General features: G+C 42.4%; 1 protein-coding gene across 1 annotated transcript in view; it reads right to left on the bottom strand.

Moving 5' to 3' along the window:
- Positions 1-25,584, bottom strand: part of ascc3 (activating signal cointegrator 1 complex subunit 3) — a 358,193-nt gene that overhangs the window by 146,417 nt on the left and 186,192 nt on the right. The window contains exons 17-21 of the mRNA XM_055634935.1: positions 20,831-20,950; positions 20,235-20,399; positions 18,483-18,569; positions 11,578-11,754; positions 5,906-6,131 (exon numbers count right to left, since the gene is read on the bottom strand). Of these exons, the coding sequence (XP_055490910.1) occupies positions 5,906-6,131; positions 11,578-11,754; positions 18,483-18,569; positions 20,235-20,399; positions 20,831-20,950 (775 nt within the window). The remainder of the gene's footprint in view (positions 1-5,905; positions 6,132-11,577; positions 11,755-18,482; positions 18,570-20,234; positions 20,400-20,830; positions 20,951-25,584) is intronic.

Below are 25,584 nucleotides of genomic sequence, written 5' to 3'. Positions count from 1 at the left end.
GTTTTGCAAGAAGAGTTAAGAAACCGGCTTGCAATATTAAGGAGGGCAGAGCACCTTAGGAGGAAGAGAATGAAGAAGGAGCGAGTCAGGTCAGCATTTTATAGGGATCCATTTAATTTTGTTAAAAGAATGTTTGTCAGGAAAAAAGTGGAAAGCTGAAAGCTTCAAAGAGGAATATTTTAAAAGGACATACTCAGGGCCAGAAAAGAAAAGGGGAATACAGATATACCACCCTTAGGATAGGTAGAGCATGTTCGATGTTTTGATACCTAAGTGGAAGGAAGTGGAAGCCGTATTAGGGCATGCAAAGACTTCTTCGGCCCCAGGGTCGAATGGAGTCTCTTACGGATATATAAAAGTGCACCTGATGTGCTTAGATCCTTGTCGAGGCTCTTAAATATAATTTGGGAGAAGCAGGTCATACCAACGGTTAGAGCAGGGGGAATTTTCATTCCCTAGGATAAAGTCTTCAGAGTTAATGTGTAGGATAGAACTGCAGATGCTGGTTTAAATCAAAGGTAGACACAAAATGCTGGAGTAACTCAGCGGGACAGGCACCATTCTTTCTCTCCAGAGATGCTTCCTGTCCTGTCTTCAGAGTTAAGGCAGTTTAGCTAAGCCAAAATGTCTCCTAAATGTAGAAGGCAAGATTTTCTTTAGCATAGTGGCACAGAGGCTGGTACGTTATTTAGAAAGGAACAGGTTAATAGATACCACCGTGCAGAAAGCCGGAATCCCAGGTTTTGCAGGTTGCTTAGAACACATTAGTGTAATATGGCACCAGAATCAGACAGCCATGCTCGAGAAGAGATTTGCATGTAATGTTTTTGGACCTGGCAAATGCGTTTGGATCTGTGCCACATAGTCTTATTTGTAGTGCTTTTGATTTCTTTACAGTTCCAGGACCAATTGTGAATTTAGTGAAAGCATATTTCCAAGATGTCAGAATGTGTTTTAGTACATCAGGCTTTACCAGAGACCAGATATGGGCATTATAGCAGGGTGTACTATTTCCCCGTTAGTGTTTACAATGGTGAAGGAGCTTGTGATTAGAGCATCACGGTGGGTCGTTGGCAGGGAGTGACGGCAGGACGGACTCGCCTCCCTCAAATCAGGACCTATATGGATGATATGACCTTGGTGACCACAACAGTAGCTTGTACAAGAAGGTTGTTAGAGAAGTTAAATGATAATCTCAAATGGGCTAGATTGAAGATTAAGCCTAGTAAGTCATGGAGTATTTATTTGGCAAGAGGAAAGGTAGTGGAGAAAAGATCCTGTGTAGGTGAAGAAGAAATCCCGTCTATAATTGAGAAACAAGTTAAAAGTGTGGGTAGGTGGTATAACAGGAAGTTCGATGACTCTGAACAGGTTCAGCAACTTAGAAAGGATGTTACTGACGGGTTAGAAAGGATAGAGGTCAGGGCTTCCAGGCAAGTTGAAATTGTGGTGTTTGCAGTTTGGGCTATTCCCTAGGTTGATGCGGCCATTGACGGTATATGAGACGCTAATTTCTAAGGTAGAAAGGTTAGAAAGTTTGGTTAGTTCATATATTAGGAAATGGTGAGAAGTTGCACGGTGTCTTAGTAATGTGGCTTTATATGAGAAAGGCATTCTCCATTTATCATTGTCTCGTCGAACAGAGGCGTTTAAGTGTGCTAAGGTGAGGTTAGGGTTGCAATTATCAGGGATACCTTAGTTCGTAATCTGGTGCCAAGTGTAACTAGAGGGAGGAAGTGGAACTCAAAGCAGGCAGAAGAAGAGGCACAAAGGCTCCGAGGATTACAGACATTGTTGGTGGGGTGCAGCAAGGGAAAGGAGGCTTAGGGTTCAGCACAGGGAAACCAGTGTGGAATAAGGCAGGTTCCACAGAGCGGAGGAAATTGGTTATAGAGATTCAAGATTCAAGATTCAATTTATTTGTCATTTGGACCACTTGAGGTCCAAACGAAATGACGTTTCTGCAGCCATACCTTACAAACAAATAGACCCAAGACACAACAACACAACATAATTTACATAAACATCCATCACATCGCTGTGATGGAAGGCCAAAAAAAACTTATCTCTCCACTGCACTCTCCCCCCCCGATGTCAGAGTCAAAGTCAAAGCCCCCGGCTGGCGATGGCGATTGTCCCACGGCCATTAAAGCCACGCTGGGTGGTGCAAGGTCGCACACCTTGCACCACCCGGTTCTTGGTGTTAGAGCCCCCAGCGTGCGCTCGCAGAGTCCCGCAGCCATTCCAAGCCGCGCGGGGCAGTGCTGTGAGGCCCCGCTCCAGGAGTTCTTCGAACCCGCAACTCGGGCGGGGGAAGTCGCGTTGCAGGAGCCCTGAAAAGCGGTCTTCCTCCAGTGACCCGTGGGCTCCCGGTGCCGCCGTCCGCCAGACCCGCAGTTCCAGCCTCCGAATCTCCGGAGGTCGGGCCGCAGCAGCAGCAGCGCTCCACCACCGCTCCACCCGCTCCGGACTCGGCCAGCTCCGCGACGGTGAGGTGAGTCGTTGGCACCAGAGCCCCCGGTCTTCTCCTGTTGGAGGCCGCTCCTCGTTGCAGCCCCAACGACAACGGAGACCCGACAAAGAAAAGGTCGGGTCTCTCGTGCAGGGAGAGATTAAAAGTTGCCCCCTCCCTCCCACCCCACCCCCCCACACACACACCCCAACAAAAAATAACAAAAAACTACATAGAAACATAGACAAAAAATAATAAAAATGCAGACGGGCTGCAGAGGCCGCTGCTGACGAGAGTCGCGCCACCTACCGATTGCACCGAGAAGGTACATCGTTAGGAGGAAGCAGTGAGATGTGTAAGGGCAGTAGCTCAGTTTACGCAGGGACAGTGGATGAGCTGGAAAAGTGGCGAAAAGAGGTTTAGCTGGAGGGAATTGTGGTGCATGGAGGCGGGTGACGTAAGTTTCCTTATAAGGGCTATTTATGATGCATTGCCATCACTGCAGAACATCAAACAATGGGTAGGTGGGGATCTGGCGTGTCCCTTGTGTTTGTGTTGATGCATATTTTATCAGGTTGTAGGACTAGTCTTTCTCAGGGTCGGTATACTTGGCAACATAACCAGGTATTGAAGTGTATAGCTGCAGCAATTGAGAGTAGGAGAGTACAGGTGAATTCAGTAGGCATCAGGACTGGGAGTGCAGCGATTCATTTTGTCCGTGAGGGAGGAAAAGGTAGAGGAGGGAAGTTTGCAGATAGGTATGAGTCAGGCCAGTTACGGGGAGCCAATGATTGGGAGATGCAGGTAGATTAAGGAGGAAAGCTTGAAGTTCCGCAGGAAATAATTGCTTGAGGCCTGATAGTGTGTTATGGTCAGTTAGGCAGCGGTTAGTGTATGTTATAGAACTGACGGTGCCTTGGGAGAACTTAATGGATGAGACTTATGAAAGGAAAAGACTGAGATATGTGGAGTTGGCAGCAGAAGTTGAGCAGCGAGGATGGAGAGGAGGAGTACTCCGGTAGAGGTGGGTTGTAGAGGGAAAGGAAACGCATGACATGCAGTATGTGTGTTTCTTTGTAATTGTAGTCTGTGGAAGTGTATCTCGGCCTTATGCATGGGTGATATATGCGATGTTAGGGTGCAGGTGTTTAGCATTTGTTAGAGTGAGCTAATTGACTGCAGCTTCCTTTATTCAGTAGATATGGGCTGCATTGGTGGTGGGAGCAGGTATTGAGGGTGGTGGTTCTGGGACACCAAACCAACTGTTGAGCCGATCCGAGGTGTCGTGGGCCTAACTCAACAAAACACCAATGAATGGAGGTGCCCACTTGATAACCCCAATGATATACTTGCATCTACAGGTTTAGTTATTTTTAAAGAGCTAATTAACATGTAGGAAGCTGGGGTTTTTTTTTTGCATATGGAGTCAATTATTAGAAGTTGGGTTATTTAGTTAGATAATAGTTTGGTTTTGGGCTTGGTTTTCTTAGTTGTGCGCTTATCCTGGAACTATAGCACAAGTACTTTGTGTTTTAATTGTAATTTCCTTTGCATCTATCCCATGCACATTTGAAAGCCACGATTGGCTGTGCTTCTACCTCACTTCAAGATAATAGATCATTATCATTCACCGTGGGAAAGAAATTGTTGATCACACTCCCCTTGAATCTTTTGTTGTTCACATTAAAGCTGTAAACCCGGGCACTTTCTTGCTTCTCTTTTCCCTTTACCATCTGTAAAATCCTTTCGATGATAAAGCTCCATTCAGACTCCTTTATCCCATTGAGGCCAACCCCAGCTTCTTCAATGTAACCTTGTGGCTGAGCTCTCTCATCCCATTCTGCATCCCACTCTTCTACACCATCTGCAAGACCTTCCTTCACACACATCCCAGAGTTTGCTGACCAGAATTGGAGGTAATACCTCAGATTCAGTAATGTAAAGGTTTTCTTAATGTTTTGATTTTTGAAGCCCAAGATCCCAATCCGTCCTGACGGCAGAGTTTTGATTATCCCGACGCGAGGGCTTCGGACATCGGACCGTCGGCAGCAGCGACTGCGGAGGGTTCAAAGGCCCCGACCACGGGTGAACAAGGAGGAAGATGATTGAACTTTATTACCTTCCATCACAGTGAGGAATGTGGATTCCGCTGTGGTGGATGTTTATGTTCAATTTTATTTTATGTGACTGTGTGTATTGTTGTTTTTCACTTAGTATGGCTGTATGGTGACTCATCACCCTACCTTAACTGATACATGTGAGAATACATTTGCACTTGAACCTGAACTTGCTTTCTGACCTTTGTAAGATTTATGCACATAACGGTCTCTTACTGGTCGCTTGATGTTCTGTAGAACTGATGTTGGCCTATGCTGCCTTAATCTTCATCTCTCACAAAACCTCTGTGAGAAATGTTTCTGTCCATTGTGCCAATCGATCTATGCCCTTTTGCAGTCTATTACTGACTTTACCACTATTTTCCATCTATTTATGTTTGGTGTCATCTGTAAAGAAAGTGCAGGAAGGAGTACAGGAATGAGATCGAGAACCTTGTCCATGTATCGAGACAACTACCTTTCTTCCAATGTTAGCAAGACAAAGGAGATTGTGATTGACCTCAGGATGCGAAGCAATACACGTGCCCCATTTTGCATTGACGGTGCCCAAGTAGAAATGGTTGAAAACTTCAAATTCCTAGGAGTCAATATCACCAACAACTTCTCCTGGACCACCCTTATCGAAGCAACGACCAAAAAAGCACACCAACGCCTCTACTTCCTTAGAAGGCTTAGGAAGTTCAGCATGTCCCCACAGACTCTCACCAACTTCTACAGATGCACAGTAGAAAGCATTTTATCAGGATGCATCACAGCTTGGTTTGGGAACAGCTCCATCTAAGACCACAAGAAATTGCAGCAAATTGTGGACACAGCTCAGACCATCACACAAACCAACCTCCCTTCCATTGATTCCATTTATACCTCACACTGCCTTGGCAAGGTCAGCAGCATAATCAAGGACGAGTCACACCCTGGCCACTCCCTCTTTTGGCTGACTGGATAGCACGCAACAAAGTCTTTTCACTGTATCTCGATACACGTTGACAATAAGGTGAACTGTAAATATTGAAAATATACTCTGCACTTCCATATCCAACATATCAACGCAGCGGTTCTAGCATTGACCCAGTGGGAACATAACTGCTGGTCATCCTACAGTCTGAAAACCAACCAGTTGCTGCAAGCAAATGGGACTAGCCAAGTATACCAATTTGGTTGGCATAGACAGAGTGGTCCGTAGGCCTGTTTAGATGCTGTATAGTTCTGAGACTCTTTACTTATTTTCCTTGAACCAATCTTCTTTTTACCTATGCTGTTGCAACCTCTTTGGCCCATGGGTCTCAATGCTGCCATTCCCAATGTTCTCCAATATGAATGGTTCATTTTAGATTACCTATTTCATCCTTGCGCATGTCCTTCATCTTATCTATGGTGAGTTTCTTTTCCTCAAGCTTTGAGAGCACGTGACCCGGCAGAACCGAGAACTGGCGTAGTGGATTGCACCATCCCCATAGTCTCCTGTCAATAATCTTGCATAGATTCAACAGCTTGTACGTCATTGCAGGCCATCGTTTTCGCAAACAAACTTCAAACAGTGCCCGGACAATGCGAGCTGCATTCTACAAACACAATGGAGAAAGAATGGTTGAAATTTCATTTAACAAAATACACTCTCAGATGTAAAATTAAATTACCTGCATTGATGTTAGTATCCACTGATTTATCATATCAATTCATCAAATCTCTAATTAAATAAATTCATTTTATTACTAATAAAATGCATGTCCAATGGTGTAAAAGCCCTGTCCCACGGTACGAGTTCATTCCAAGAGTTCTCCCAAGTTTGCCCTGATTCAAACTCGGAGATTTATGATAATGGCCAATCGTCTTTACTCGGGGCTCTCGTGGACATTTTTCATCATGTTGAAAAATCTTCATGAGTCTTCCCGTGCTTACCTGCCGTTAGCGAGTCTTCCCGAGTACCTTGCGGTTAGCGCTAAGAGACGTCCCTGGGCTCTGACGTACCCGCTACGTTCATTCTCCGTGCCTTCCCACGAGTTTGATTTTTTTTAAAACTCGGGAGAGCTCTTGGAATGAACTCGTACCGTGGGACAGGGCTTTAACGATTCTGTCAGCTTGTTTCAATGCAGGTGATCCCTTAAAATAACTCCCTCTTAATTATACCAGCAACATTCAAATATTATTGCATTTTTACATTTTCTGAAAATGACCAACTTAGTTACTCTACAGGAGGAATATTTTGATTGTATTTAAGAACCTAAATTTAAATTCCATGCACAAGTCTTGTTTATTGTTGAAAACTGTCGAGAGGTAGGTTAAATTACAACAAGTTTCAAGTTGCACAACCTATTGTTTTGGGTGAGATATTAACTCATTCATTCTACTTCTCTAGAAATAGCAAAAATAAAAGTTGGAATTTTTAAAGGAAAAAAAACCCATAGAGGAGACAAGACCTGCAATGTTAGGCGATCAATACCCATTATCAGCATTTGTCAGAATACCTGTAATACTATGTAATACTATGGGAAGGATGTAATAGGATTAGAAACAGAGGAAAGAAGATTAGCAAGGATATTACCATTACTGGTTAATTATAGTTGAGCTGAATCAACCACCAGGATGTGTTCTCTTTTAAATAAAGGAGATTTAGTAGAGGCATATAAAATTCTAAGAGGCCAAAGCAAGATGCTTATGCACATATGAATTAGAAGCAGGAGTAGATCATTTGACCCGTCAAGCCTCTGCTGCTATATAATTAGCTGACCATAAACAACCTTCTTTCCTTGCCAGGCAGATTAATAATTAGAGCTACTGATTCAATTTATTTGCTGGACGGGATACAGAGGAGTTAAAGGGAAATGTTTTGACCCTATGTAGTGGGAATCCGGAAAGTAAGGCAAAATTCTTACTTTGAATATTTCTGGACCAGACCTTGAAGTGTCACAACTCATCATACCAATTAAGATTTGGTAACTAGGACCAACCCTAAAAATAGCTCTATTTTCTGTTGGCATGGATGTTTAGGGCAAACATTTGATTTTCTATGGCATTGTTCTATAATTCTTATATCATCTTCCTAGATCTCAATAAAAACAGCTATCAAGAATTTAAAGAGGGAAGTGATAACAAATATAAAACATCGGTTGAGGTTGAGGTTTATTTGTTGAACAAAATTGGGAGAACTCTTCATTAGATAATAACTACTTGTATTAATACATTATAAAGAAGTAAAACCGGCTACTTGGCAGGAGATTGAAGGATTTGACACCAAATACAACACAATTAATCAAAAAGAGGTTCAACGCCACATTAGGAAGTTGTCAGAAAAAGAAAAATGGAGCCAGGATTTAGGGAGGAAATTATAGAATTTAGCTTAAGCCACTGAAAGCAGACATCAATAGTGGAGTAATTAAAATCGGCAATGTGCAAGAAGTATGAAGGGGTCAGATCACCAAGGGATTGAAAACAAGGACAAGAATTCTAAAATTAAAGCAATGCTTAATTAAGGCGGTCACGGTGGCGCAGGGATAGCGTTGCTGCCTCACAGCGCTTGCAGCGCCGGAGACCCGGGTTCGATCCCGAGTATGGGTGCTGTCTGTACGTAGTTTTTACGTTCTCCCTGTGACCCGAGTGGGTTTTCTCTGAGATCTTCGGTTTTCTCCCACACTCCAGACACACACAGGTTTGTAGGTTAGTTGGCTTGGTAAATGTAAAAAATTTTCCCTAGTGTGTGGGGGGGGGGGGGGGGGGTCATGTTAATGTGCGAGGATCGCTGGTCGGCGAGGACCCGGTGGGCCGAAGGGCCTGTTTTCGCGCTGTATCTCTAAACTAAACTAAACTAAAAAAAGGAGTAAATGTGGGTGATCGCACTTGAGCTGCAAAGGCGAGTTTGGATACGTAAAACAGAGTCTTCGGTACTTCAAACTTAAGAGCTGAAAATTTACGATGGCCACAGAATTGCAATGATTTCAAATATTAACTGCCACAGAATTCTGCCTGACCTGGGGTATTTTCAGCATCTCGTCATATAATTTCAAATCTATTATGTTTCAAAGAAATGAAATGACCGTGGATTCGAGTCATGAGATATGAATGAAAATTTTGAGGATTTCAGTGGCAATCATGGGATTGGGATTTCACTGGAAATATCAGCATTTATTTTTTCATACTTAATTGTTCCTGAATTTGGGAGGCAATTACAGTATTGACAGGTTGGAGTAGCATCTCGGCCAGACTTGCTTCCCCATGGAGTAAGGATTAGATGGATTTTTAACAATAATCTGGTAGTTCAACATTCTGGCGACGGTCACCTGAATCCGGGGCTCGGCCGCGGGCCAGTGGACGACATCGTCGGGAGCTCGCAGGTCACAGGCTGGTTCCTGTTTTCCGGAGCTCCCGCGGCAACAGCTGCATCCCCTGGACTGGAGGGCGGCAGCTTCGACCATCCCGGGCCGCGGAGCTTGAACCGGCCCGTTTGCGGAGCTCGGTTGAACCGCGGGACAGACTACCATCGCCCGGTGGGGTAACAACATATCGCCTCAGCGCAGAGGGAGAATGAGGAGGGAAGAGACAGTGACTTTAAGACTTTTGCCTCCATCACAGTGAGGAGATGCCTGGTGAACTCACTGTGGTGGATGTTAATTTGTGTTTATTGTGTGTTTTGTTGTTTATTATTATATGTATGGCTGCAGGCAACGACATTTCGTTCAGACCGAAAGGTCTGAATGACAAATAAAGGATCTAATCTAATCTAATCTAAATTAACTCTCTTTGTCTGCTGGCATTCAGTATGGGGACTCGGGCAAAAAACCTGTGACCAAATTGCTCGTGAATGCACCTTGCATTGCACAAGGTATGGTTTTGTTAAATTATTCACAATATTTATTGAACTAACTCTCAAACTAAAAGGATACTTCAGCATCACTCAAAGTTTAATATACCTGACTTTCTTTGGATATTCAAGACAGATCTTACACTGTGCAGATCAAGTTATACCCTTATTTCTGACCCTTCCAAGACATGAAATATATAACAGCTCAACTTCCTTTATGTACGTGAATAAAGTGTAATGTTCGCAAGAAAGAAAATAGCTGTCAGCATAAACCCAGAGGAAGTAATAAAGTAGCCATGTTTTGATGGCATGCCAGCACTGAAAAGAAAACAGAATTATATCATATTTAATTAGAATAAAAACAATGTCAAGTATCCAATGTGGTTCGATTGTGCCAGTTGTTAGCATTTGTGTTCCACTAACTACCATGGTAGCAATTTGCTCAGAAAACAGGCACACTAAGTTTGCAGATCCGAACTTGATATAGTGGTGTACATGGCCTACATGGACCATATACATTTTATTCTTCACTGGGTAGCTACCCAGATGTCAAGGGCTGGCTCCAATTACCTCTTACGTTTGTTTATTAGTTCCAACAAATTTCTAACTTACTTTTCCAATTTCAGGATAACCCGCACATTCTTTCAGCTTAATTAAAATCCACTTAAATCTACACCTCAAAAAAATGAAAATGCTTCCCCCTCCATCAAGCTTTATAGAATTATAGAATTTCGCAGCATTTGTGAACCATCGATTTTATACTCTTCATTACTTCTGAAATGATCAAAAGTTGACATGCATGGGTAACATTTATGAATTAGCAACACATAAACCAACTTGAGTTAGTATGAGGAACGTCACCTACTCCTTTTCTGCTTTCTCCTTTTATTACTCTATCTTCCTGCAGTGAAGCGTTCGATGAGAATCAATCAGTGGTATATGATAAAACATCAAACAGTGCCACACCAGAACAGGCCCTTCTACCCACAGTGTCTGTGCCGAACATGATATTTAAATTAATCTCTTCTGCCTGCACATGCTACCCATTCCTCCATCCCTGCAAGTTTGTGTCTCTATCTAAATGATACTATCGTATCCACTTCCACCAACAACCCTGGCAGCCGTTCGAGGCACACCGTATGAAAATCTTTCCTTGGATCTCTCCTTTAGAGTCTACCCCTCTCACTTCATAGCTATGCCCTCTGATATTTGACCTCTCCAACCTGGGAAAAAAATTCTGAATGCCTATCCTATCAATACCTCTCATGATATTATAAACTTCTAATAGATCTCCCTCAAGCACTGATGCCCCAGTGAAAATAATCCAAGTTTGTCTAACTTCTTCTTATAGTTATTGTAGGCACCAACCTCTCCTGCACCCATTTCAAATCCTTCCTGTAATGGGGCAAGCAGAACTGCACACAATACTCTGAAGAAGGGTTTCGGCCCGAAACGTTGCCTATTTCCTTCGCTCCATAGATGCTGCTGCACCCGCTGAGTTTCTCCAGCATTTTTGTGTACCTGCACACAATACTCCACATGCGGCCTAAGTTCTATAACGTTGTAACATGACTTCCTGTCCCTTACACTCATAACTCAGGCCATTAAAGGCAAGATATGCATGCTTTACCACATCATCCAAGTGCGTAACTACTTTCAGGGAGCTATGGACCCCAAGATCCGTCTGTACATTCATTCTGATTAGGGTCTGGCCATTAACTGTATACATTCCCCTTATACTTGGCCTCCCAAAGTGCAACATCTCACACTTGACCAGATTAAACTCCATCTGAAATGTCTCTGCCTATATCTCTAACTGATCTTTATCCTGCTGTCATTTTTTATCTTAGCTTTCTTCACTGTCCACAACTCCACCAATGTGTTGATGATAAAATTAAATTATATATTTCAAAATCATTTGTAAAAGTTGCCCATTTTCCTTCCATTTTTCTTTCATAAGCCTCGTAGAACTCTGAACAGTGTGGATTGAAGAAAGTTGTTATGATCTCCAACAAGATCATGAATTCAGCTGCGAGCAGGAGAAGAAATATGTCAAGGCACATTATTCACCGTTCTTCAAATTCTCCATATGTGGGAAATCTTTCTTAATGGGTTAAAATATGAAGCATAAAGATCTGAATCTTTATCAAGGATGGAATTGTGTGGCATTATAATATTCATTGAGGGAAATGGATCTGCTACAAAGATCTTACCTGAGCAACATATGCAGAGTCAGAAATGAGTGAGAAGCTTTCCAGCTCGCCGTGGCTTATGTACGTTTGGAGAAGAATGTTGACTTTGCCATAGGTATTCTCGACTCCACCTGCGACAGACAGCTCACAGTAATTGCACAACAGCTGATCGAGCTCCTCCAATTCCTCCTCTCTTACCTGCAAAAACACAAAGAAATTCAGTACATTTAATGCCAGGATATATGACTTGGCAAGTAGACACACAGACTGTAATCTTAATACCAAAGAAACATGCTAGCTAAACATTCCCAGAACCAATTTCATTGCAGTATTTTTGTAAAAATGTTCTTTTCCTATTACCACAAAAATAGTTGATGTCATATATTCAGGCTATTCAGGAGAGGGGAGACCTCATTGAAACATCGAATAATGAAAGGCCTGGATAGAGTGGATGTGGAGAGGATGTTTCCACTCGTGGGAGAGTCTGGGACTAGAGGGCCACAGCCTCAGAATAAAAGGACGTATCTTTTGAAAGTAGATGAGGAGGAATCTCTTTAGTCAGAGGGTGGTGAATCTGTGGAATTTATTGCCACAGATGGATATGGAGGCCAAGTCAATGGATATTTTTAAGGTGGAGATTGACAAATTCCTGATTAATACGGGTGTCAGGGGTTATGGGGAGAAGACAGGAGAAATGGGTTGAAAGGGAAGAATAGATCAGGCATAATTAAATGGCGGAGTAAACTTGATGGACCAAATGGTCTAATTCTGCTCCAAAAACATGAGCTTATTGGTAATGGTACTTAATCCATGAACAAGTCCAGACCTAGGTGAAAGTACAATCTTAAAATGTATATTGCTCAATACCAGTACACTGGTCAGCTAATACAATTGTTCTCTTTCAGAACTTGGGAGCCAAAAACAATTTCTCCTCCCCAGCGTTATTAAAAGTATTTACATGAAATGCTTAAGAAGGAACTGTGGATGCTGGAAAATCGAAGATAGACAAAAAGGGTGGAGAAACTCAGCGGGTGAGGCAGCATCTATGGAGCGAAGGAAATAGGCAAAGTTTCGGGTCGAAACCCTTCTTCAGACTGATGTGAGGGTGGGGGGGGGGGGGGGGGGGGGGGGGGGGAGGGGGGGGCAGAAAGAAGAAAGGAAGAGTGGAGCCAGTGGACTGATGGAGAGCTGAGAAGGGGAGGAAAAAGTAAGGACTACCTGAAATTAGAGAAGTCAATGTTCATACCGCTGGGGTGCAAACTGCCCATGGAAATATGAGGTGCTGCTCCTCCAGTTTAGGTGGTCCTCACTCTGGCCATTGAGGAGGCCCAGGACAGAAAGGTCAGATTCAGAATGGGAGGGGGAGTTGAAGTGCTGAGCCACCGGAGATCAGGCTGGTTTTTGCGAACCGAGCGGAGGTGTTCGGCGAAGCGATCGGCAAGCCTATGCTTGGTCTCACCGATGTAGAGCAGTTAACATGTAGAGCAGCTGATGCAATAGATGAGGTTGGAGGAGGTGCAGATGAACCTTTGCCGCACCTGGAAAGACTGCTTGGGTCCTTTAATGGGGGGGGGGGGGGGGTGTAAAGCGACAAGTGTAGCATTTCTAGCGGTTGCAAGTGAAAGTGCCCGGAGAGAGGGTGGTTTGGCTGGGAAGGGATGAATTGACCAGGGAGTTACGGAGGGAGCGGTCTCTGTGGAAAGCAGACATGGGGAGAGATGGGAAGATGTGGCAAGTGGTGGGGTCACGTTGGAGGTGGGGAAAATGATGGAGGACTATTTGTTGTATGTGACGGCTGGTGTGGTGGAAGGTGAGGACTAGGGGGACTCTGCCCTTGTTCCGAGTGGGGGGGGATGGGGAGTGGTAGTAGAGTCACAGGGGTATAGAAGAGACCCTGGTGAGAGCCTCATCTATGGTAGAAGAGGGGAACCCCCGTTCCCTGAAGAATTAAGGACATCTCCGATGCCCAGGTGTGGAACGTCTCATCCTGGGTGCAGATGCGGCGTAGACGGAGGAATTGGGAGTAGGGGATGGAGTCCTTACAGAAAGCAGGTTGGGAATAAGTGTAGTCCAGATAGCCATGGGAGTCAGTGGGTTTATAGTGGATGTCGGTCAGGAGTCTACCTCCTGCTATGGAGATAGTAAGGTCAAGAAATGGGAGGGAAATGATGGAAATGGTCCAGGTGTATTTGAGTGCCGGATGGAAGTTAGTGGTGAAGTGGATGAAGTCAGTGAGTTGTGTGTGGGTGCAGAAATGCTTGTAGCAAACAGCACAGCTAATTTAGGAGCATGATCTCACAATCCAAGTTATACCGGGGCAACAAATTGTTTCATGTTACGTGCCTAAATGTAGTGAACAAGAGCCTTTTATTTGGGCGGGAGACAGAGAAAGGGAGGCAGAGAGAGGGAGACAGAGAGAGGAGACAGAGAGAGGAGACAGAGAGAGGAGACAGAGAGAGATAGGGAGAGAGAGTCAGAGACAGACAGGGACAGAGAGAAAGGGGAGACAGCGAGACAGATATAGGGGCAGTGATAGAGAGGGAGAGAGAGAGAGAGGAGAGACAGAGAGAGAGGGAGAGAGAGAGAGAGGGAGAGAGAGAGAGAGAGAGAGAGAGGGACAGAGAGAGTTAGACAGAGAGAGAGAGAGAGGGAGAGAGACAGAGGGAGAGAGACAGAGAGACAGAGGCAGAGAGACAGAGGCAGAGAGACAGAGGCAGAGAGACAGAGGCAGAGAGACAGAGGCAGAGAGACAGAGGGAGAGAGACAGAGGGAGAGAGACAGAGGGAGAGAGACAGAGGGAGAGAGACAGAGGGAGAGAGACAGAGGGAGAGAGACAGAGGGAGAGAGACAGAGGGAGAGAGACTGAGACAGACGGAGAGACAGACAGAGGGAGAGACAGAGGGACAGAGGTTTCAAGTGATGTGAAAACCCCCCAAAGATTTCAATGCACTAGCATGACCAGCAATACTGAAAACAGACGAAAGGAGGAACAGGTTTTATGCCATTTGCTGTTGTTTTTTTTGTTGTTTTTATTGTCACGTGTACTAGGTTATAGTGAAAAGCTTTGTTTGTGTGCTGTCCACTCAAATCATACTACACATGAATTCAATCAAGCTATATATGGGTATTGGAAAATATAACAGATAATGCAGGAAGTAAAATATTAAAGCCAAGAAGTAAAAAAACAAACAAGATCTGCAATGAGAGAGGTTGGTAGATCCTAAACTGCACCTAAACTTGTGAGAATGTATTTCTTCTTTTGAATAATTTTGAAAAGATTCAGCTAGCAATAATGATAAAAAATATACATGACAAGCAGACATCATTGCAACGTTTCCAACACATCCATGGTACTCCAGTACTAAACAGATATCCAGTACCGTTTGTTAATAAATACAATTGAGACAGTGGTAAAATAAAATCCAAGAAATTACAACTAAACACTCCTTTCTCTGCTGGCAGTCAAAATTCAAAATTAAAGGAATCGTGCACTTAATCCCATTCTGATTACCACAGAAAATATACAATTTGTTTTCCAATTACTACTTGCAAAGTTACACGGTTGGTGTGATTAGTACAACTATCAAGTTTGGTGCAGCTGAAGGCATCTTTTTAAGGAACATGCAACAGCACTTCGTCTGAGAAACTCTTCGACATTTGAAGAGGAACATTAAATTGATAATAAGCAATAAAGCAGTAGTTTCTCAAGAGTTTGCCACCTCAAAATGCAATAGGGCATGAGGCCACGGCACTGTATATTGCAGGACAGGCCTAACACAATTAATGTCGTGAAAGTCTTTACTTCCATGTGAAGGTCTGGTTTATATTAGGTCTCAGGTCTGGTTCACATTAGGTTTCAGATCTGGTCATGGGAATGTGATCTGTGAAAGAATGAGGCCTGGCAAGGAGGGAGTTATTATTGAGGGATGGCTATTAATTGAGCTGGGAGGTGGGCAGGAGGTGGGGGGAGGAGAAAACGGTCTCCAGAGTTATGCTGGGGCATCAGGGCAAAGGAAAGCTGCATGTGCATGTGCAAGTGCAGGTGGAGTCAGGTCACAATTGATTTTTGGGCACTGATGGTCAAGTTCACATGGGTGGGGAAAGGGTCATGACTAATACCGGGAGTGTTTGAGGGAAAACCGCCATGAAGGCCTCATGCAAGGCCATTTTAAAGACAAAGCAGATATCACAGCTTGTATGTGATTGTTTCTTAATAGGTGGTCCATGCTGACCACATGGAGGAGAATCTAAGACATCAGTCTTAAGGAATTACTTGTGATACATAACACACACACGTTGAAATATGTGATATATCATTTATTGGTAGGAAGGAACCGTAGATGCTGGTTTAAATCGAAGATAGACACAAAATGCTGGAGTAACTCAGCGGGACAGGCACTATCTCGGGAGAGTAGGAATGTGTGACGTTTCGGGTCGAGGCCCTTCTTCAGACTGATGTCAGGAGAGAGGGAGATACGATCGCCGAGTAGCGATCGTTTCGCTGAGCACCTCCTCTCATTCCACTTAAACCTACCTGATCTCCCGGCTGCTAAACACTTTAACTCCCCCTCCCATTCCCGCACTGACCTTTCTGAACCTGGGCCCTCCATAATGTTTGGGACAAAGACCCATCATTTATTTATTTGCCTCTGTACACAATTTGAGATTTCTAACAGACAAAAAACACTTGTGGTTAAAGTGCACATTGTCAGATTTTATTAAAGGGAATTTTTATACATTTTGGTTGCATCATGTATAAATTACAGCTGTGTTTATACATAGTCCCCCCTATTTCAAGGCGCCATAATGTTTGTGACAAATGGCTTCACAGGTGTTTGTAATTGTGTTTAATTGCCTCCTTAATACAGGTATAAGGGAGCTCTCAGCACCTAGTTTTTCCTCCAGTCTTTCCATCACCTTCGGAAACTTTTATTGCTGTTTATCAACATGAGGATCAAAGGTGTGCCAATGAAAGTCAAAGAACCCATTATGAGACTGAGAAACGAAAATACAACTGTCAGCGACATCAGCCAAACCTTAGGCTTACCCAAATCAACTGTTTGGAACATCATTAAGAAGAAAGACAGCACTGGTGAGCTTACTAATCGCAAAGGGACTGGCAGGCCAAGGAAGACCTCCACAGCTGATGACAGAAGAATTCTCTCTATGATAAAGAAAAATCCCCAAACACCTGTCCGACAGATTAGAAACATTCTTCAGGAGTCAGGTGTGGATTTGTCAATGGCCACTGTCCGCAGAAGACTTCATAAACAGAAATACAGAAGCTACACTGCAAGATGCAAACCACTGGTTAGCTGCAAAAATAGGATGGCCAGGTTATAATTTGCCAAGACGTACTTAAAAGGTCAACCACAATTCTGGAAAAAGGTATTGTGGACAGATGAGACGAAGATTAACTTATGTCAGAGTGTTGGCAAAAGCAAAGTATGGAGGAGAGAAGGAACTGCCCAAGATCCAAAGCATACCACCCAATCTGTGAAACACGATGGTGGGGGTGTTATGGCCTGGGCATGTATGCCTGCTGAAGGTACTGGCTTACTTATCTTCTTTGATGATACAAATGCTGATGGTAGTAGCATAATGAATTTTGAAGTGTATAGACGCATCCTATCTGCTCAAACAAATGCTTCAAAACTAATTGTCCAACGATTCATTCTACAGCAAGACAATGATCCCAAACATACTGCTAAAGCAACAAAGGAGTTTTTCAAAGCAAAAAAATGGTAATTTCTTGTGGCCAAGTCAATCACCCGATCTGAACCCAATTGAGCATGTCTTTTATATGCTGAAGAGAAAACTGAAGGGGACTAGCCCCCAACTCAAGCATAAGCTAAAGATGGCTGTAATACAGGCCTGGCAAAGCATCACCAGAAACTGATGTCCATGAATCGCAGACTTCAAGCAGTCATTGCATGCAGAGAATATGCAACAAAATACTAAACCTGACTACTTTCATTTACATGACATTGCTGAGTCCCAAACATTATGGTGTCCTGAAATGGGGGACTATGTATAAACACTGCTGTAATTTCTACATGGTGAAACCAAAATGTTTATAAATGGCCTTTATTAAAATCTGACAAAGTACACTTTAACCACATGTGATTTTTTCTATTACAAATCTCAAATTGTGGAGTACTGAGGCCAATAAATAAATGACGGGTCTTTGTCCCAAACATTATGGAGGGCATTGTATATTTGATGATTTTCTGTTGTGCTGCTGGCAACATGTCGCCACAGACAGGCGCCAGCTTTATACATTCTAGTAGATACTTTCCAGAGGACCTATTCCTGAAATGTAATTTATTATAATAATAATAATACATTTTATTTATGGGCGCCTTTCAAGAGTCTCAAGAGACACCTTACAAAATTTAGCAAATAGAGTAAAAACATGTAAGCGGAATGAAATAAATAGTAAAGACATCACCAGTACACAAATTAAAGACAGAATTCAATCCAAAGACAAAAATCAAAAACACAATATGACGAGAGAGCAGCGGCAGCTGAAGCGCGCCAGCGTACACTCTCCCTTCCGGCAGCCATCTTGGACACAGAATAAAATAATCATTTACACACAAAAAAACATCCCCCCCACAATGGTTACTACTGTGGGGGAAGGCACAATGTCCAGTCCCCATCCCCAGTTCTTCCATAATCAGGCCTATTGAGGCCTCCACAGTTGCCTCTACGGAGGCCCGATGTTCCTGGCCGTTCTCGCCGGGTGGTGTTGCTCCGGCGTCGGGAGAGTCCTCACAGCGGCTGGGACGGCTGGAACGGCCGATTCCCTACCGGAGTCCGTGGCATTCCGAAGCCGACAGGGCCGGACTATACCAGACTATACAAAGCTTGAATAAACACTTTATAGTGAAGCATCAAGTACTTAATTTTTCAAGTTAATTTACCTTGATTTGTTCAAATTCTTCAGCTTTAGATACTAAAGCAAATATGTCTGCCTCAGTTTTGTGAGCACCGAGCAGTTCATTGAAAGTCTGCAAATGAAGCATAAATAGTTGTAGATAAAATATAATAGAACATGGAATAGTACAGGAACAGCCCTTTCGCCCTTCGATGTCAAATACCGGGTTTAGCTGGACCTACCATCGGAAATTAAAAATGGAACATAGAACAGCACTTTTGTCACATTGCTTAAACAATTAATGTGTCTAGAGAAGTGTGCTCAGACCCCCACCCCGCAAAATTGTTTCCTTGTAATTAATCATTAAATTTGCAATTTATTAACAAAAAGCAGGTCAGATTTTTTAGGGTACTTGCTTGTATGGGAATTGTTACACATACATACAGTGGGTTGTGAAGCAAGTATAATCACTGAATGTGATAAACATTTAAGTGGTGTGTTATGCTACAAAATAAAATCCAAAACGTTTTTGTTTTACCCCTGAAACAGTGAACATTTCTGAGGGCTATCTTGCCGGGTTATAATCCTGTTTTAATTAGTGAGAGAAAGGATTTTATTTTAATTATGTAACGACGAATGAATTTTCAAAAGACAGATCAATTGGCAGAAGCTTGAAAAGCGATTGATAGTCCTGTGCTGAAAGCTTATTGTGAAAATGGTGACTAAAAATGCTCACCAGCAAAAGAAAGTTGTAAGAATTATCAGCAGCCCTAACAATTGCAAAAACAAGAATATGACCTGATTCTTTTTGCACATTTCTTTTGCAGTCTGATAAGAACAACAATTATATTTTATAATTATAAGTTATATTTTTATAATTTAGTGAATAACGAATAGTGAAAGGCTAGGATAGAGTGGATGTGGAGAGGATGTTTCCACAAGTGGGAGAGTCTTGGACCAGAAGACATAGTCTCGGAATAAAAGGATGTGCCTTTAGAAAGGAGATGCGGAGGAACTTCTTCAGTCAGGGGGTGGTGAATCTGTGGAATTAATTGCCGCAGAAGGCTATGAAGGCCAGGTCAATGGATATTTTTAAGGTGGAGATTGATAGATTCTTGAATAGTACAGGTGTCAGGGGTTATGGGGAGAAGGCAGGAGGATGGGGTTGAGAGAGAAAGATAGATCAGGCATGATTGAATGGCGGAAAGGACTTGATGGGCTGAATGGCCTAATTCTGCTCCTATGACATAAACATATTTGGATACTTCCATGTGGGAGCAATCATATTTCTATTCTCAGGCTCACTAATAACTAATAAAATATCTACTTTTGCTAAATGCATTGTATCAGTACTGAAAAGACCAAATCTCATGATAGAAACATAGAAAATAGGTGCAGGAGTAGGCCATTCGGCCCTTCGAGCCTGCACCGCCATTTAATATGATCATGGCTGATCATCCAACTCAGTATCCTGTACCTGTCTTCTCTCCATACCCCCTGATCCCTTTAGCCACAAGGGCCACATCTAACTCTCTCTTAAATATAGCCAATGAACTGGCCTCAACTACCTTCTGTGGCAGAGAGTTCCAGAGATTCACCACTCTCTGTGTGAAAAATGTTTTTCTCATCTCGGTCCTAAAGGATTTCCTCTTTATCCTTAAACTGTGACCCCTTTGTCCTGGACTTCCCCAACATTGGGAACGATCTTCCTGCATCTAGCCTGTCCAACCCCTTAAACAACTTTCAAAATTATTACTTTGCACAAGCATGTGGTGCAGTAAGCATTTCAAATCCATACCTCGATAGTATTATAGTGAATGTAGTAATGACTGGCAGTTCTACCAAGATCTGTAATTGAAAAATAACCAGTTCTTTCTTCAAAACGGACCATCCTGGCTTGGTCCAACTTGTGGCCAGCCTCAATGACAAGCTCTTGTCTGTATTTTTCCAGTCCGGGGTCCATCTGTATGAGGGATATTCACGATCAACAGTGGAACAAGAAAAAAAAAATGCTTTTTAAGCAAACTGTAATAAAACTTTACTATTACATCTCCATGCTAAAATTTAAATCAACAAATTAGTTTGGGTTTTCTCTGCTTCTTTCCTATAACCAGATCGAGAATTAATCACTTCTTCCATTACAATGAAATTAAATGGGGATTCTCATCAACTGAAACATCATAACTGTTCCAATGGCACACTGTGCATTAAACTACTAAATGCAAAATCAATGTTTCCAATATCACAGATGTACAAGCATGTAAATGCACCAGATTCAGTCACACTATAATGACACCACACTGTACCGAACTGACTTCATGAAGTTGTTTTAAATAAACTTAAATGAGTAGCATGATCAGTGAAATGATTAAAACGAGATTATCTTATTTTTACCTGGTAAGCTTTGTAATTGATACCATAGGCTATTGGGTTTGCTCTGATCCGCACATAGAGGTAGGTATAGCTCAACCATTTCACTGCTTCTTCCACATTAGTTACTGTTCCCAAAGCTATCTGGAAAGATACAACATAAAAGCAAATTAATTTCAATTTCATGGCAAGGCCTCATAATACAGGTTGAAACTGATGATTTTCAAGATGTCAATTTGACAGCAACATTTATGGACCCAACAACGTTTTTTTATCATTCATGCTTTGGTCAAGGAAGTGCTGCAAGCCTGGAAAACTTGATACTGTAGTTAGGTATGTTACAAAACCTACCTGAATCGCCATTGGGAATCTGTCTTCAGCCATGTCGGCGATTTTGGCGCTGTTTGGAGGGGGCGGGTTTAAAACGCGATTTTTACTAGGCTGTACTAATCGCACATGTTCAGCCTAGTAAATCATTAACGAAAAATCGCTGCAAGACCCGGTCGCAAAAGGTATTATTAGTTTTATAGGCCTCGATAATATAGTTCTAATAGATTTAAAATTACTGTTTCATCTCGCAACCTCTCGCAGCCCCAGGGTTTTATAGAGCCAACAATTAAAGGTATGTACCTTATTTTTACATTAAATGGGGCATATATATAACCCTATATATCAAATTATCTATAACGAATAGCTCATTTTGGGCTTTTTATATCCCGCAGTATTTTTCTCGGTACTTGAGGGCACTAATCCAGCGCTATGTCAACGTTCTAAACCGGCGCGTTCCACATGAACCCACTAGAAAGCCGATTTAAATGGGCATTTATTTACAGCAATTGAACACTAAATTCCTTCCATTTGGCCTATAAATTAATGTAAATTAGATATAAAAATCATGTTATATTGTGAATTATTTGTGAATAATCTTTGGACACTTAGGCTATTTAAAAATGTTAATCTTTCCTTAAGAAATGGCCTGTTGACTATCCAAGATCACAGCTTTTTTGTAATGTCCATTGAAAATCAATAGGGAACAAGATGCTAATTTCCGAGTATGAAAATGGTCATAACTTTTTTAATACTTGAGATATGAAAGTGAATTTGGTGTCAAATTAAACTTATTGTTATGCTTTATCTGATGGGATAAATTGCAGACTTGATTTTTTAAATCTCAAAATTTTGTAACATTGCTACTGTAGTAACTTCAGCAAAAGATGTGGAAGTTTCCATCAGATTTTGACTTTCTTACTTCACTTCACCATACACACACAACTCCACGAGGTTTGAACATGCTAGTAACTTTTAATCATCTCTCATTTGAAGTTATTGAACTGGACAACCTTCTTTCTTTTAAATAAGCAATAGCCAGTTATATGCTCCTCATGAATCCAGGTGTTGATAGTCATTGGGGAGGAGATGTTGTCACCAATCCGCGAAGATTCGAGGTCTGCAATGAACATTCCAGTTGCAAAAGGAGGTACAGAGGGTCAGGTCTTTGAGCTTGGTGATGAGTTTGGAGGGGATGGTTGTGTTGAATGCTGAGCTGCCATCGATGAACAGTGTACGTGTACGTGTTCCTGTTACCCAGGTGGTCCAGAGCAGAGACAAGCGATAGAATCTTGGTTTCCCTAATGTAGAGCAGGCCACTTTGTGAGCTCTGAATGCCATACGCTAAATTGGAAGAGGTGCCCGAGCAAAGGAGATTTTTTTTTAAATATGAAAGGATTTTACAGAATGGATACAGATAGAAAATGTCCACTAATGGGGAAAACGTAATTAGATGCCAATAATCCATGCCATCAGGCAACTGAACAATCCAACCAACAACTAGGGAGCAGTCCTGAGCGATCCAATCTACCTCATTCATTGTAGACCCTCGGACTATCTCTGATCGGACTTTATTGAACTTTATCATGCACTAAATGTTAATCATATTATTCCCTTCATCATGTATTTGTACACTGTGGATAGCATGACTGGAATCATGTATTGGCTTTCCGCTAACTGGTTAGCATGCAGCAAAAGCTTTATTACTGTACCTAGGTACACGTGACAACAAACAAAACTAAACTCACTACAGGATATTTACAAAGAAATCAAATTGGGAAACATCTGATTACTTTTTTGGCAAGAATGTAATACCCTAGCACAGAGAGTGGCTGTAGCTGTGAGTATAGATGGATCTAAGAGGGAGAAAACAAGCACTTGGGAAATAATGGATAACACTGCTCAGGTGGAACATGAACAGGCTGGTTGAATGGCATTTGTCTGTGGGGTATGTCCTATACAATAATATGTATTCCAAAGATAAATCCGAATAGCTCTTTATAGAAAACTTTATCTTGAACTGACACGGTCTGTGTAAAACACATTCCTAAAATTCCAGTGAGTAATGAAATCCAGGATTTTGATTCAATTACAAAGAAATGAAGGTATTAAACGAGCAGCAGAAAAGTCCACCATGGAGTCTTCTGGCTCCAGAGATACTACTTTAATTATTTAAAACATGCTTTGCAGGTGATGATTGTTGCTTAGATTACCCCAAGGAAAGCAACTGCCATACCCTCGTAAGCCAAACCTTACCAGAGTTCACCTGGTCCTCACCTTTCACCCCACCAGCCTCCACATTGAATACATCACACTCCGACATTTCCATCACCTCCAACGTGATCCCACCATGAGTCTCATCTCCCTTTCCGCCTTCTGCAGAGACCGCTCCCTCCGCAATTTCTTGGTTCCCTCATCCTTTCCCACCAAAACCACTCCCTCCCCAGGTACTTTTGCCTGCAACCGCAGGAGACGTAACACCTGTACCTAAACCTCCTGCCTCGCCTCCATCCAGGGACCCGAGCAGTCCTTCCAGATGAGACAAGGTTCACTTGCATCTATTCTAACTTCATCCATTGCATCCGGTGTTTGCGATGTGGCCTCCTATACATCTGTGAGAACAAATGTCAGCTCGGTGACCGTTTTGCTTAAGTCTGGCGCTTGGTCCACCAAAGCCTACTGGGATCTCCCAGTTGCCAACCATTTCAACTCCCATTCCCATAGTGACATTTCAATCTTGAGCCTCCTCCCTTGCCAGAATGAGACCACACACGGACAGGAGGACCAACACCTCATACTCTGATACAACCCAACGGTGTGGACATTGAATTCCCCAATTTTAGGTAACCTTGCATAATATCCCCCCCTCCCACTTATTCCCACAACCCTCACCCTCTCTTCCCCCCCCCCCCCCCTCATCCCGTTACTAACCTATGCCCCCCCTGCCAAATTCCTCCCTCCGGCTTTACAATCTCCAATTCTTTAAACCTGTTTCACACCTTCCCTCCTTTCATATCTTTGGGCTTTGGTCCATCTGGATGCCTATTAAAACCGCCCTCCCTCACCTGTTGACAATACCTGTCAGGCAGGTTCTGCCTCGCCCCTTTTCCAGGTTTCTTCTCTCCCCGCTACCATCAGTCTAAAGAAGGGTCTTAACCCAAAACGTTGCAAATCCATGTTCTCCGTAGAAGCTGCCTGATCTGCTGAGTTACTCCAGCACTTTTTCACACAAGGGGTGGTGGCTGTATGGAACAAGCTGCCATAGGATGTAGTTGAGGCTATCATTGTTTAAGAAACAGTTAGACGGGTACACGGATAGGACAGGTTTGGAGCGATATGGACCAAGTGCAGGCAGGTGGGACTAGTGTAACAGGGACATTGTTGGCCGGTGTGGGCAAGTTGAGCCGAAGGGGCTATGACTCTACGACACATAGTGTCCTTTTTGTGTATTAATCAGCGTCTGCAGTTCTTTATTTCTAGACTTCTGCCTTACCTATTACTGCTCGATTTTTGTGAGGTTGCCTAAAAAAAGTTGCTAGCCTCGTCATTTATAAAATATAGAAATTGAAAACGTGTGGTTTAAGCAGTAGGTTGATAAAATAGATGCAGATGGTAATTTCTGCTTTCATTTTCTTAAAATATCCCAGTTTATAGTAAAAAAACCTTTGTATACCTGGTCACAGCATTGAAAAAAAATATGTGTTAATGGTTATATAAAAACATAAAAGTTAAATAAAGAAAAGCAAAATAAATATTTAGTGAACTGCTAAAAATCGTATTAAGTTGTTACTACAGAATATTATGGAGTTTACATTTTGGAATGCAACATGCAATATGTATTGTCGAGTGAAACCGGTTTTGTATATTAAGCTAAAATGTTAAACATTTCACACTTCATAGATTTTTTCAATTAGGTTTTACAGTTTTCCATTTACAATGTGTGCAATATTTTTTTATATCTATGGTGCTTAAAGGCTAGTTTGGTGCAAGGCTTCAATTCCAGGTAATAAAAGCTCTACACTGTAATTTTAAACCAAATTTACACCCCATTTTCCACCTCATAAAATGTTATTGTTATTTCATGAGAGGATGTGGGTGTTGCTAGCAAGGCTAACATTTATAGTCCATCCCTAATAGCTCTTGACAAGATAGCAGAGAGCCTACATACTGAACTACTGAGGTCTATGTTAAAAAAAATATTTTCCCAGCGCGCGGTTAAGAGGTGACTTAAGTAGCGAAGTCCAGGTTTTTTGAATTGACAACAAAGAAATCGATTATGGCACTGACTACAGGAGTTGTGTCGCATGTTATAATTATACAAAATGTTGGTGACCCTGCACTGGAAATATTAATTTAGATCAGAGGCACAGCATGGAAACAGGCCCTTCAGCCCAACAAGGCCATGCCAACCATTAATCAGCCGTTCACAAACTAGTTAAATGTTATTCCAC

The sequence above is a fragment of the Leucoraja erinacea genome, chromosome 5, assembly GCF_028641065.1.
Source record: "Leucoraja erinacea ecotype New England chromosome 5, Leri_hhj_1, whole genome shotgun sequence".
Lineage (NCBI taxonomy): Eukaryota > Metazoa > Chordata > Chondrichthyes > Rajiformes > Rajidae > Leucoraja > Leucoraja erinaceus.
This window is presented reverse-complemented; position numbering and strand designations above follow the sequence as displayed.